This window comes from Lissotriton helveticus, chromosome 9, assembly GCF_964261635.1.
Source record: "Lissotriton helveticus chromosome 9, aLisHel1.1, whole genome shotgun sequence".
NCBI lineage: Eukaryota > Metazoa > Chordata > Amphibia > Caudata > Salamandridae > Lissotriton > Lissotriton helveticus.
The window spans coordinates 111,240,651-111,255,798 of NC_136070.1; the positions used below are offsets into that span (position 1 = coordinate 111,240,651).

Genomic DNA, 15,148 nt, shown 5'->3' on the forward strand with positions numbered 1-15,148 from the left:
TCTTTTCAGTACTTTCAAACTCCCTGTGCATTGAGCATGGTGCATGGGTGTGTACCGGGGCCATATGGGTTGAGTGCAACCTCCTACCCTACACCTTGCACCCTCTCACCCTTCCCCTTGCAGCCTTCTGGCACTCCCCTTGCCACCACCCCCATACTGTTAGGCACTGCTGGGAGTCATAGCCACACACCCCCCAATACTGTTAGGCACTGCTGGGAATCATGACCACACATCCCACCCCCCTAATGTTAGGCACTACTGGCAGTCATAGCCACACCACCCCCATACTGTTAGGCACTGCTGGGAGTCATAGCCACACACCCCCATACTGTTAGGCACTGCTGGGAGTCATGGCCACAACCCATACTGTTAGGCACTGCTGGGAGTCATAGCCACACACCCCCATACTGTTAGGCACTGCTGGGAGTCATAGCCACACCACCCCCACACCCCCCATACTGTTAGGCACTGCTGGGAGTCATAGCCACACACCCCCATACTGTTAGGCACTGCTGGGAGTTATAGCCACACCCCCCCATACTGTTAGGCACTGCTGGGAGTCATGGCCACACCCCCACCCACAACCCCCATACTGTTAGACACTGCTGGGAGTCATAGCCACACCACCCCCATACTGTTAGGCACTGCTGGAAGTCATGGCTACACACCCCCACACCAACCCCGTACTGTTCGGCACTGCTGGGAGTCATGGCCACCCCCCCCACACCAACCCCATACTGTTAGGCACTGCTGGTAGTCCCCCCATGTTACATGTGTTATTTGTATACTCAACAGGCTCCACGGCTCCTTCGATTCCGTGAACTCCCACCGGTGATAGCAGGGCCATGACTTTCTCCTCCCAGGGATGGTATTGTGCAGGTCTGCGGGGACCGCCACCTCCAGTGTGATGAGCATTGGCGTAGTCCTCATCCATCTTGCGCTTGACCATCCTCCGCAGATCGTACCACCTGGCCTGGCAAACCGCCCTGGTGCGCCTGATGGGTGCAAAAGCATTACCCTCTCAACGATCCTCGCCCACATGCGTGTTTTGTCAGCTATGCTGATCTGTCTGACCAATGCACCAAACAGCTGTGGCACAACTCTGATGACTTCATTGGTAAGGATCTCCATCTCCGGGTTAGTGAACTTTGGATTCTTTGGTGTGGTCATGGTGAGGGGTGTATGTGATTGGGGGGGTGATGGTGTGTATGCATGAGGGTGTGTGGGTCTGATTGTGAAGGGGTGGTGTGTGTGTGAATGAGATAGGGTGTATGTGTGAAGGTGTATGGCTGCAGTTGTTGGTGTGCTATCAGTGTCTTTCCGCAAATAGGTATGTTGCAAAGGATGATGGGTTGTATGTGTTGGCCCTTTTATTGGTCCATTTGTGGGTGTGGCTTATTTTGAATTTTTGGTGGGTGTGTTATAAGGGGTGGTTGTGACTTGGGACCTCTGTTTGCCTGTTTGGATGTGGCCAGGACATTGTTTTCCTATGGTGTGTACACAGTAGACTTGTTTTGTGGGGTTGTGAGACTGGTTTGCACCCTCCTTGTGCTGGATTCGGGGTTTGTGTGCACTTTATTAGTGGGGGGTGTGCAGTTCGTTGTTGTTGTTGTTGTTGGTGGCTCATAGGGGACATTTTAGCGGTTCGTATTTGTTGGTGCGGCTGGCAGTTACGGTCCGTTTTCGGGACCGGGGTTCGTGTACGCTTGGTTGAGGGGTGTGCGAGTCGTATTTGTTGGTGCGGCTGGCAGTTACGGTCCGTTTTCGGGCCCGGGGTTCGTGTATGCTTGGTTGAGGGGTGTGCGAGTCATATTTGTTGGTGCGGCTGGCAGTTACGGTCCGTTTTCGGGCCCGGGGTTCTTGTACGCTTGGTTGAAGGGTATGCGAGTCGTATTTGTTTGTGCGGCTGGCAGTTACGGTCCGTTTTCGGGCCCGGTGTTCGTGTACGCTTGGTTGAGGGGTGTGCGAGTCGTATTTGTTGGTGCGGCTGGCAGTTACGGTCCGTTTTCGGGCCCAGGGTTCGTGTACGCTTGGTTGAGGGGTGTGCGAGTCGTATTTGTTGGTGCGGCTGGCAGTTACGGTCCGCTTTCGGGCCCGGGGTTCGTGTACGCTTGGTTGAGGGGTGTGCGTGTCTTATTTGTTGGTGCGGCTGTCAGTTACAGTCCGTTTTTGGGTCCGGGGTTTCTGTATGCTTGGTTGAGGGGTGTGCGAGTCGTATTTGTTGGTGCGGCTGTGCGGCTGGCAGTTACGGTCCGTTTTCGGGCCCGGGGTTCGTGTACCCTTGGTTGAGGGGTGTGCAAGTCTTATTTGTTGGTGCGGCTCGCTCATATGCGATGTTTTCCATATGAATCATGCTTCATGCGGGACTACGTTTGCCCGTACAAATCGCGTACTTGGTCCCTGGTCTGGATCGTACTTGTTAGTTCGTACGGCATGTTTACAAATCGTACGGTTGGAGTTCCGACGACATTTCGTACGGGTCTTCGATTGTGGTTCGTACGGTTCGCTGATATTCGGACGTATTTTTGGGATTCGGATCGTACTACGCAATTCGGACGGACTTTTTTCATTCGTACGGAGACGGCTACGAATACGAATCATACGACTGTTTTTTATCCCGGATCGGAATCGACCCCATAGTGTGCAGTTGGATGGAGACGTATGAATACTACCACGCTAACATTTTTCTGGATTGTTCCCTTTTTGTGATAAATCTTTTTTATTCATTTAGTAACTGTCAACAAAGAACATATAGACAGTGACAGGCTGCCCATATCATATCAGAGAATTATTGACCTATATAATTCTATTAGGCTTAACAGCAATTCATATAAGTAATCAAGTGTTCAGGGAGTCATATCTTGACAGTCTTCCCTTCACAACCAAAAAATACCTATACTTCAAACTGAACACAATAGTCCATTCGACAGATCCATACATCAACCAAGGAGGGGATAGGGGGCTTTGTCCAATCACTAATAGTGAGTAATATCTCACTCTGCCAGGAAAAGGCCCACCAAGATAAATCAAAGTTGATCTTAAATGCAGCAGGTTGGGGAAAGGACATGTCCTCTACAGACTGAAATCTTTCAATCTTTTTTCTATGACAATGTATATTTTTATATGATAGAAACCAAGGTATCCTTGTCCAGTAAGTGAAGACAATGATCATCTCTACCAAGTTCCCTTGTAACCTTGCAATAACCCTGGGAATTTGATATATTGGGAGAAATGTGGAAATAAGGCTGGCTGGCTATGGACTGGCCAGAGCATCCACCCCTGCTGTGCGAGGTGCCAGGCATCTCCACATTAATGTTGGGAGTTGGACCGTGAGGAGATTTTCATATAAATCCACTGGAGGAGTCCCACTTCAGATGCATATCTTTTGGAAAACCAAAGGGTGTAGCACAAACTTCGAGGGACATGGAAACACCCTGCTCAATTAAACTGTCTGTGTATTTAGGGGCTCCTTGATATAAACTGCCCATAGCTGTAACAAATTGTGCTCTTCCCATAGATAAAACTGATGGATCAGCTGATTCAAGGAAAAAGAGCCAGTCCCAAACTGTGATTGAGATATGATATGGCCACCTTGTTGTTTGTTCATGGTGGAGGGTAAGGAAAGATGGGCCCAAGCAACCTCAAACAGGGCAAGACTCGGCCAAAGCACCATGTATGAATACAAGCGGGCCCAAGCACTGATGGTCAGGGAAAGACTCTGGCCGCAGTACCATGTCTCATTAAAAGGTGGCCCAAGAACTGTAACATTTGTAAGTAACAAGGACACACCTTACCTTAAAGCTAATAGTAAATTTCAGATGGGAGGGGACGATAGCACACCTATAACTCGGAAAGCACCAAAGTATCCTTCCTAGAAAAGCCCTGGAATGAGAGGACACAGAACAAAAACAGGAAGCGATGTGGGGGAAGAGAGGTTTTTCTGGGCAGTGCTAAGCACATACATCTGATCAGCTCCCTGATACCTTTGAGGGTGATAGTGCGTTTTATCAATACACTTACCATAACATAACACTGAAAAAGTCTACACTACAATAGAAAAGGGAAAAGGTTTTGGGATGGGTGTGAAACTGGCAGAAATGCTGTCACATTAATCATATAGGTAAGTAATGGGATGAGTAAAGTGTTGAGGAGGTAATGTCTTTAAAGGTTTCACCTTCCATTGTATTCCACACTTTACAAAGACCCTTGCAGTTCATTTTTATGCCTCCCCTCTTTTCTTACTTCCACCTTCCTCGTTTTGTGAGTTGTGGTACACATAAAAGGCAAAAGGGTTAAGTAATTGGAGCACTACGCAGTATACAGAAAACCAGTAATATACCTAACATACAATTTATTAACATACCATAACATCCTCTCCGTTTATGGAATCTTTTTACATCTCTTTCTTGAATGAATTATTCATACTATTCCTATAGTTATAAGAATAGTGAGAACTTTAAAATATCTTTCATTCCAGTGCCAGAAGTGGATACTTCGCCTCTGGGAAACAAAATGTTAATTTGTTTTTCTTTTTAATAATATTTTGTCTTCACTTGATTTTTGACTAATTGCTGTGTGCAGTACCTAGATCACACATGGTGATGATAGAGATAAGGATACAGCTCAGAAGATACACTTCCGAACTTCTGATATATGTAGTTTTCTATCCTACACATTTTGAATTTTGTGCTTTAAAGCAGTTTTTAATTTGTGTCTGTGGTTGACAGTGGGAACAATAAGAACTCATTTTTGAGGACCTGCATTAATTTTCCATCAACAGATAATGAGCGCGTGCAAGACGGGGAAAAAACAGAAGGCGAGAAAGACGTAAATACGAGCACAAAGAGAGAAAGCAGAGAGCAGCAAGAGTAAAATATAAGAGTAATAGAGGACTAAAGCGGCCTGAGAGGAATTCAGGGTTGGCAGCCTTGGTATTCAGCACAGCGATTTTTAATAGCACTGCCAAAACAGAGCTTTGGGCAATCATTCTTTTACAAAAAAAAGCACTGCTTTACAGCAATATGTTAGAACCTTTTTGTAGAATTAAACTATGAGAGGTGTGGAGCACCCTTTCACATCTCTCAGAAACTCTTGAAAAAGGTTTGACTTGCCTGGTAGGCAAGCTTAATGCAGTGTAGAGGTGATAGTACAATATTTCTTTCAGAACTGCATTTCCAGCACTATGGTAATTTATCCTGCACGAATTCCACAGGAAATGTGAGAAATACTTGGCAGCAACGGAAATAAATATATGCCTACTACCGATAAACATTACCTTATCCAAAATGGATTCATAAAATAGCGTTTTGGTGTCTCCACTAGCCACATCTGATTGCTCCTTATCCTGCCTAACCTCGGTTGGCTGATCAATATCCAGGCTATCCACAATTAGTTGCTCTGCATTCTGGCTGGCTGAAGTTGGTTGTTCAATACACTGGTATGCCTCAATTGGCTGATCAATGTCTTTGCTAGCTGCAATTGGCTGGTCAGTATTCTGACTACCTGTAATTATTGGTACAGCATCCTGGCTAGCCGCAATTGGTTGTTCGATGTCCTGGACAGAAACAATTGCCAGATCAACAACCTGGCTAGCTGCAGTTTGTTGTTTTGTATCCTCAACAGACACAGTAGGCTCATCATCATTCTGGCTAACTGCGGTTTGTTGTTTGGTATCCTCAGAAGACATAGTAGGCTCATCAACATCCTGATTAGCTGCAGTTTGTTGATCGGTAACCTCAGTAGACACAGTAGGCTCATCAGCATCCTGGCTAACTGCAGTTTGTTGTTTGGTATCCTCAGAAGATACAGTAAGCTCATCAGCATCCTGGCTAGCTGCAGTTTGTTGTTTGGTATCCTCAGAAGACATAGTAGGCTCATCAACAGCCTGATTATCTGCAGTTTGTTGTTTAGTAATCTCAGAAGACACAGCATCCTGGCTAGCTGCAGTTTGTTGTTTGGGTTCCTCCGAGCACACACTAGGCTCATCAACATCCTGATTAGCTGCAGTTTGTTGTTTGGTAACCTCAGAAGACACAGTAGACTCAAAAGCATCATGGCTAGCTGCAGTTTGTTGTTTGGTATCATCAGAAGACATAGTAGGCTCATCAACATCCTGGCTAGTAGCAGTTTGTTGTTTGGGATCCTCAGAAGGCACAGTAGACCTTTCAGTGTCATGGCTAGCTGCAGTTTGTTTTTTGGTATCCCCAGCATACTCATCAGCATCCTGGGTAGCTGAAGTTTGTTGTTTGGTATCGTCAGAAGTCACTTTAGGCTCATCAACATCCTGGTAAGCTACATTTTGTTGCTTGGTATCTCCAGAATACACAGTTAACACATCAACATCCTGGCTAGCTGCAGTTTGTTGTTTGGTATCCCCAGAAAACATAGTAGACTCATCAACATCCTGGCTGGTTGCAGTTTGTTGTTTTGGATCCTCTGAAGGCACAGTAGGCCCTACAGCTTCATTGCTAGCTGTAGTTTGTTGTTTGGTATCCCCAGAATGCACATGTAACTCATCAACATCTTGATTAGCTGCAGTTTGTTGTTTGGTAACCTCAGAAGGCACAGTAGACTCATCAGCATCCTGGCTAGCTGCAGTTTGTTGTTTGGTGTTCTCAGAAGACACGGTTAATTCATCAACATCTTGGATAGCTGCAGTTTGTTGTTTGGTATCCTCAGAAAGCATAGTAGACTCATAAACATCCTGGCTGTTTGCAGTTTGTTGTTTGGGATCCTCAGAAGGCACAGTAGGCCCTTCAGCGTCATGGCTAGCTGCAGTTTGTTGTTCGGTATCCCCAGAAGGCACAGGTAACTCATCAACATCCTGATTAGCTGCAGTTTGTTCTTTGGTAACCTCAGAAGGCACAGTAGGCTCATCAGCATCCTGGCTAGCTGCAGTTTGTTGTTTTGTATCCTCAGAATTCACAGTAGAATCATCATCAACCTGGTATGCCACAGTTTGTTGGTTAGTATCCCCAGAAAATACAGTAGACTCATCAATATCCTGGAGAGTTGCAGTTTGTTGTTTGGACTCCTCAAAATGCATAGCAGACTCATATGGATCCTGGCTATCAGCAGTTTGTTGTTTGGTATCCTCAAAATTCACAGAAGGCTCATCCACATCCTGGTATGCTTTGGTTTCTTGTTTGGTATCCCCAGAAGACACAGTTAACTCATTAACAGTGTGGCTAGCTGCAGTTTGATGTTTAGTATCCCCAGACAACACAGTAGACTCGTCAATATCCTGGAGAGATGCAGTTTGTAGTTTGGCCTCCTCAAAATGCCTAGCAGGCTCATCAGGATCCTGGCTAGTTGCAGTTTGTTGTTTGGTATCCTCAGATTTCACAGAAGGCTCATCCACATCCTGGTATGCTTCAGTTTCTTGTTTCGTATCCCCAGAAGACACAGTTAACTCATCAACACTGTGGCTAGCTACAGTTTGTTGATTAGTATCCCCTGAAAACACAGTAGACTCATCAACATCCTGGCTAGCTGCAGTTTGTTGTTTGGTATCCTCAGAATTCACATTCGGCTCATCATCATCCAGGTATGCCACCGTTTGTTGTTTGGTATCCCCAGAAGACAAAGTTAACTCATCAACATCCTGGCTAGCTGCAGTTTGTTGTTTGGTATCCCCAGAAAACACAGTAGACTCATCAACATCCTGGAGGTTTGTAGTTTGTTGTTTGGACTCCTCAAAATCCATAGCAGGCTCATCGGGATCCTGGCTAGCTGCACTTTGTTGTTTGGTATCCTCAGAATTCACAGAAGGCTCATCCACATCCTGGTATGCTTCGGTTTCTTGTTTCGTATCCCTAGAACACACAGTTAACTCATCAACACCGTGGCTAGCTGCAGTTTGTTGTTCAGTATCCCCAGAAAACACAGTGGACTCATCAACACCCGGGCTAGTTACAGTTTGTTGTTTGGCATTTTCAGAATGCATAGTAGGCTCATCAGGGTCATGGCTAGCTGCAGTTTGTTGATTTTTTGTATACTCAGACGTCACAGTAGGCTCATCAGCATCCTGGCTAGCTGCAGTTTGTTGTTTGGTATCCTCAGAATTCACAGTAGGCTCATCATCATCCTGGTATGTCACAGTTTGTTGTTTGGTATCCCCAGAAGACAAAGTTAACTCATCAAAATCCTGGATAGCTGCAGTTTGTTGTTTGGTATCCCCAGAAAACACAGTAGATTCTTCAACATCCTGGAGAGTTGCAGTTTGTTGTTTGGACTCCTCAAAATGCATATCAGGCTCATCAGGATCTTGGAGAGCTGCAGTTTGTTGTTTGGTATCCTCAGAATTCACAGAAGGCTCATCCACATCCTGGTATGCTTCGGCTTCTTGTTTCGTATCCCCAGAAGACACAGTTAACTCATCAACACCGTGGCTAGCTGCAGTTCGTTGTTTAGTATCCCCAGAAAAAACAGTAGACTCATCAACATCCTGGCTAGTTGCAGTTTGTTGTTTGGCATCCTCAGAATGCATAGTAGGCTCATCAAGGTCATGGCTAGCTGCAGTTTGTTGTTTAGTATCCTTAGAATTCACAGTAGGCTCATCATCATCCTGGTATACCATAGTTTGTTGTTTGGTATCCCCAGAAGACAAAGTTAACTCATCAACATCCTGGCTAGCTGCAGTTTGTTGTTTGGTATCCTCAGAAATCACAGTAGGCTCATCATTATCCTGGCTAGCTGCAGTTTGTTGTTTGGTATCCTCAAAATTCACAGTAGGCTCATCATTATCCTGGTATGCCACAGTTTGTTGTTTGGTATCCCCAGAAGACAAAATTAACTCGTCAACATCCTGGCTAGCTGCAGTTTGTTGTTTTGTATCACTAGAAAACACAGTAGACTCATCAACATCCTGGAGAGCTGCAGTTTGGTGTTTGGAGTCCTCAAAATGCATAGCAGGCTCATCGGGATCCTGGCTAGCTGCAGTTTGTTGTTTGGTATCCTGAGAATTTACAGAAGGCTCACCAACATCCTGGCTAGTTGTAATTTGTTGTTTGGCATCCTCAGAATGCATAGTAGGCTCATCAGGGCAATGGCTAGCTGCAGTTTGTTGTTTTGTATACTCAGACGTCACAGTAGGCTCATCAACATCCTGGCTAGCTGCAGTTTGTTGTATGGTATCCCCAGAAGACACAGTTAACTCATCAACATCCTGACTAACTGCACTTTGTTGTGTGTTATCCCCAGAAGACACACTACGCTCATTAACATCCTGGCTAGCTGCAGTTTGTTCTTTGGTATCCTCTGAAGACACAGTAGGCTCATCAACATCCTGGCTAGCTGCAGTTTGCTGTTTGGTGTTCTCATAAGAAAATGTAGTCTCATCACCATCTTCCTCCGAAGATGCAGTTGGCCAACCAACATCATGGCTTGCTGCAATTATTTCTTTGGTATCCTCAGAAGTCACAGTAGGCTCATCAACATCCTGGCTAGCTGCAGTTTGTTGTTTGACATCCCCAGAAGACACAGTAGGCTCCTCAACATCCTGGCTAGCTGCACTTTGTTCTTTGGTATCCTCAGAAGACACAGTAGGCTTATCAACATCCTGGCTAGCTGCAGTCTGCTGTTTGGTGTTCTCAGAAGAAAATGTAGGATCATCACCATCCTGGCTAGCTGCAGTTCGTTGTTTGGTATCCTCAGAAGACACAGTAAGGTCATCAACATGTTGGCTAGCTCCTTTGGGATGAATGATGTCCTGGCTATCCACAACTTGCTGTTCAGTATCCTTGCTAGGCTTAGGTGCTTCCTAAAAACACAAAAAGCAAGTTGTTGGAATAAAAATCAGAGAACGACATAACTCATCCTTGTACACTTTGCTTCCAAACTCTATAACTGCAATTTAAATGTGCCTGAACAGCTAAATCCTCCTTTCCCTCATCAGCTGGGGTCTATGATATGAATAAGTAGATAACAATTACATTCATCATAATATTTTTGCTGTCAGAATGGGGAAGGCATATAGCCATACTCTAAGGGTTCTAGGTGTATACTTGCATTAATGTTGACATATGGGCACTGGGAAAAACCTGAAATATACTGTAAAAGTTCAGTAAAAGCCATAGTGTGAACATTATGATGAAACCACTTTGCTACCCTGCTACCTGGCAAGTGAGGAGAAAACAGCTGACCCTGAACGGCAGGATACTTTTCAGTCTACCAGTGCAATTTGATGATGTGTCTGAAAACTACAAACTCCATGCTCAATGGCATGCTTTGCTCAGAACAGGAGACCTATTACAAAGTGAAAAAGAAAGTCAGAACAAATGTTTGCCGATAAATACCATGTTATGACTATGACTGGGAAGAGCTCCAGACAATAGGAGGCATAACACCATCACTCCAATGCCCTCTAATTCCAAATTAGCCTACGAGGGAGTTTGAGTGACAATGACTATGGGATTGAAATACAAGTTTTTTCTAGGAAGAACTAAAGTGTGGAATACAAATTCTGTTCTTATTCTCTGAGTGTGTGTTACACTACAAACTACAGAGCTGGCATGGGAACTAAACCATGCCTAAGTATAGGATAAATATCTTATGAGCATGTGGCCTTAGTTACTGGATGACTACTTCATAGAAAAATTTCTAGTGTATTTACAAACACAAATGCTAATTAATGTCTGTTGAACCTGGCCCTCTCTGCAGGGTCAACCCCACTTTTTGCATTCACCTCTCCTGTTTTCTGAATCTATTTGTTGGCTTTTGGACTCTCCACACTTTACCAATGCAAACAGGTATTACCGTGCTTGTGCTCTTTGCAATTGCAACATTAAAATTGGCTGCACCTAATTCACACATTTAATGTATTATAAAAAATCCCTAGTAATTTGGTACTACATACATCCATGGCTTGTAGAAAAAGTTACTTACCTGCGGTAATGAACTTTCTGGTGGATACCTGCAGATTCCTCATATGTGGAACAATCCCCAGGTGTGAGATTGGATCCTGAAAAATTCAAAGCCAGGAGGCCAACAGTAGAGATCACTGGACTCAGTCGGCACCAGAAGTGATGTCATGCGATGCCCCATAGGCCATAAAGTGCCCACCCTAGTGCACTGACATCAGTTTCCCTTCATTTTTTTTCAAGCCTCTGAGTCAAGAGGGAATTAAAAGTTGTGATAGACTGCAGTACCAACATATTTACAAGATGGAATCTTATTAATTTTCCCCCATGATCCATCCTTTAGAACAGGGAGGTGGGTGAGTCAGTGAGGAATCTGTAGATAGAGTATCCATAGAGTCACCACCAGAAACATTGTTACCAGAGGTAAGTAACTTTTTGGTCTGATTGATGGTTCTTACTTCAGATTGCTCACCCGTTGAACAGTTTTCAGAGCAATATCCTGCGCATGAAGAGGGTTGATGTATGATTCAGACCAAAGAAACCTGCAAGACGGATCAAGTATTCCTGAGCCCCTCTACACCAAGGTAGTAATGCTTTGTAAAGGTGTGCAAGGAAACACATGTCACTGCTTTATAGATTTCTGCAATTGGGACACTCCAAGCCTATGCAGAAGTGGTGCACCTAATCCTGGTGGAATAGGCTTCAGGCGGCTCTTTCTTGGCGAGAGAAAAGCAGGTCTTAATGCAGATATCCAACCCCAACAAGATAGAGTCCTTTTCTGAATCACCTTCCCCTTCTTTGCTCCACAAACGCCCATGATGGGTTGGCTGTCTGACCGATATTCCTTGGTGCGGTCTAAATAGTAATAACTAGCCACCCAATTCGAAGCCAACTGATGCACCCATTACTCTTCCTTCGTAGGATGACATGGGGGGCGGGGTTGTAGAAAGTTGGTACGGGTAGTGGACTGGACAAGGTAGAAAGGACTGGAACAACAGTAGTGAGCGGGAGTCAACAGCTAAAGGCCTGCAACTCATTAACCCATCTAGCAGACAAGATGACAACCAAAAATACCTTCTCGAGGGTCAACATTCAAGGGTACAGCTGTTTAGGTGCTCAATCAGAGTTCCCATCAAAAAGTAAGAACCAAATTCAAGCCCCACTGAGGAACAATGAATGGAGTGGGAGGAAACGGGTTAGTCATGCCCGGAAGAAAATGCAAGACAATGGGAGACTTTAAAGGGGATGGCTGACCTGGCAGACACAGGAAAACAGTCTGACATCTGAGCTAAGGAAAGCAAGAACTGCAGCACTTGGGATAGTATGGCCTGCAAGAGATCCTAACCATTGTCCACACACATACAAACATATTGTCCATCTGACCAAGTATGCGACTTAGTGGAGGAGCAACGCACCAATGAAATAAAGTCTACCTCCTCTGGTGGTAGCTGAATAGAGTTCAGCTGTCCCTGCTCAATCTCCAAGCATGTAATTGGAGGTCTCAGAGACTGGGCTCCAGAACTATTTCCCCCGACTGGGAGAGAAGACCTGGCCTGAATGGAAGGTGGAGCAGAGAACACGTGGTGGAGGTCGGCGTACTGCACTCTTCTCAGCCAATCTGAGGTTATAAAAATGACTTTGAAATGGTCTTGACAAGTCTTCCTCAGAACTTGAGGAATCAAGGTTATGGGAGGAAATGTGGAATGCACCTGAAAGTTCTTCTTCAAGTGAACGCATCCCAGAAAGCTCCCCTTAACGGATGGTTGCTGGAGGGTACAGAATTGCAGGCACTCTGTATTTTCCAAGGAGGCAAATAGGTCCACCTGAGGAGTTCCCCACGGGACAAAATGTCCTGGACTATCTCTGGTAGAAGACGCTACACATGATCTGCAAGATAACGCTAGCTCAGACTGCCAGCTTTGATATCCAAAGACCGTGATAGATGATTGGCATTGAGATAGATCTCATGGTGGTGTGAGCACAGAGTCAAAGACTCCTTACAAAGGAGGTGAGACCCTACTCCCTCTTGCTTGTTCTCATACCACATTGCAATCATGTTGTCTGTGAAGATCTGGATAGACCGGCCTACGATTGAGGGGAGGAGGTCTTGAGTGCCAGCAGAATGACCAGAAATTTTAGCAGGTTGATGTGAAGAACATGCTTCTCTGGGGACCTGAGACCCCGGATCTACAGGTCCTCCTACTGAACTACCCAGCCCAGGGTGGAAGCATTTGTTAATAAAGTAGTCAGTGCCAGAGGAGGAGTAAAGTTCATCCAATATATCAAGTTTGCTTTGTTCTCCACCACACCACATCTGCTGCAGCGCAGAGGGAGATCCCGATGGAAACCAACTGATTTCCCTTGTACTGTAGCCACTGCCTGTAGAAGCACAACTGCATGGCCCACTTGTGCCAACGTGTATGCATGACTAGAAGAATGTAGAAAAGCTGCAGACTTAGGAATCGCAAGACTCCTAGGTCTTGCGGTCTTGAAACTCTTGCTCCTGACCAGAAAGATGGAACCATCTCCTCGATGTCTGCGATCCTTTGTAGAAGAGAAAAGGGACAGAAAAGGGCAGTGTCCAGTACGGACCATATAAACTGGAGCCATTCAGAAGGCTGCAGGTGAAATTTGGGCTAGTTGATTGAAAAGCCAAGGTCAAATAACAGGTTAATTGTTGACTGCAGGTGATGAAACACCATCTCTAACAAATAGGCTTTCGGGAACCAGTCACCCAGGTACAGGAAAATTAGCGCACCTGACCATCTGAGATAGGCTGCAAACACTGCCATCAACCTGGTGAAGAGTGGAGGTGTTGATGTCAACTCAAAGGGTAATATAGAAAATTAGTAGTATATAGAACACATCACAAATCACACGTACTTCTGATGCGACCGCAGGATAGGGATGTAGAAGTACACATCCTGCAGGACCTCTGGCACCATCCAGCCTCCAAGCTGCCTAACCAGTAGAATTGAATCTAGGGTCAGCATCTTGAACTTCTCCTTTTTGAAGAATAATTCAGGTTTCTAAGATCTAGAATAAGGTGCAGGCCTGCTTTGAGGAGAAGCAGGAAAGGGAGACGGGAGTAGGAGGAGGTTTGCAAGGTGGATCCACAGCCGTCTGCAGCATAACTCCTTGGGTTGATTCTCTCCCTGAGCACCGCTCCGTAGCTCACCCAGGCAGCGCTCTCACTCTGATCTGCACAGATCGTGGTTCGAGGCCCCATGCCTTGCCCTGGACTGCTCTTGACTTTTCTGGTTGGCTTAGTTTCTCGTTTTTATGTCTTTTTATTTCTTCTTGTTTTTCTTTTTAGTTCTTTTTTATCTTTTCATCTTTCTCTTCCCTGGTCTGCCTACACTTCCCCCTATCACATGGTCCTCTGCTTTTTAATACCCTATAATCATATTCTTCTCCCTCCCGCCGCTGCTGCTCCTTCTGCTGGTTTCCCACCGCTGCTGCCCTCGCGCCCCTCCAGCTCCTGTGTCTTTCCCGCTGAGTTGAGCATAACCCTTTGGGTTTATGCTCTCCCAACGCACAGCTCCGCAGCTCACCCAGACAGTTCTCTGCCTCAGATCTGCACAGACAGCGGCCGAGGCCCTGTGCCTTGCCCTGGACTGCTCTTGACTTTTCTGCCTGGCTTAGTTTCTCGTTTTTATATAATCCTATTTCTTCTTATGTCTTTTTAGTTCTTTTTTCATCTTTCTCTTCCCTGGTACACCTACACTTCCCCCGTCACACAGTCCTCTGCTCTTTAATATCCTTTATTCCCATTCTTCACTCTCCCCCTGCCTCCCGCCCTTTCTGTTGGTTTCCCACCACTGCTGCCCCCGCAGCCCATCCTGCTCCTGCATTTTTCCTGCTCCCTCCTCCCAGCTGTCTCGCACTGCCCTGACTTCAACTCCCATGGGCCTTTCTCCTGCCGAAACTGCCACCACTCCCTCATACTCGCCGAGACCCAGGACCGACCCCCCCAACCAGCAACAACTCCACCATAGCCCAAACCCTGCACTGCATCCTCCTCAATGTCTGCTCCTTCCACAGAAATGCCATGGAAATCTGGGATCTCCTCGACCGCACCAATCCTGATGTTGTTTGTCTTTCCGATACCTGGACCAACGCCTCCTCAGGACCAGACATTGAGATCGCCATCCCTGAAGGATCCGAAATCACCCGGAAGGACCGCCCAAACCGCCCCAGAGGCGGCAACGCCTTCGCCCATAAAGCCAAACTCTGCCTGAGCACCTACACTGACAGGCCCACAGACCTAATGGACCACCTCCATATCA

General features: G+C 45.9%; 1 protein-coding gene across 8 annotated transcripts in view; it reads right to left on the bottom strand.

Annotated features, from left to right (window-relative positions):
* The window catches only part of LOC144780983 (uncharacterized), a 1,867,627-nt gene that overhangs the window by 1,426,957 nt on the left and 425,522 nt on the right, over positions 1 to 15,148 (bottom strand). For all 8 annotated transcript variants that reach the window (XM_078659579.1, XM_078659581.1, XM_078659578.1 and 5 more), the window contains exon 11: positions 5,276 to 9,760. In XM_078659579.1, coding sequence (XP_078515705.1) covers positions 5,276 to 9,760 — 4,485 coding nt within the window. The remainder of the gene's footprint in view (positions 1 to 5,275; positions 9,761 to 15,148) is intronic.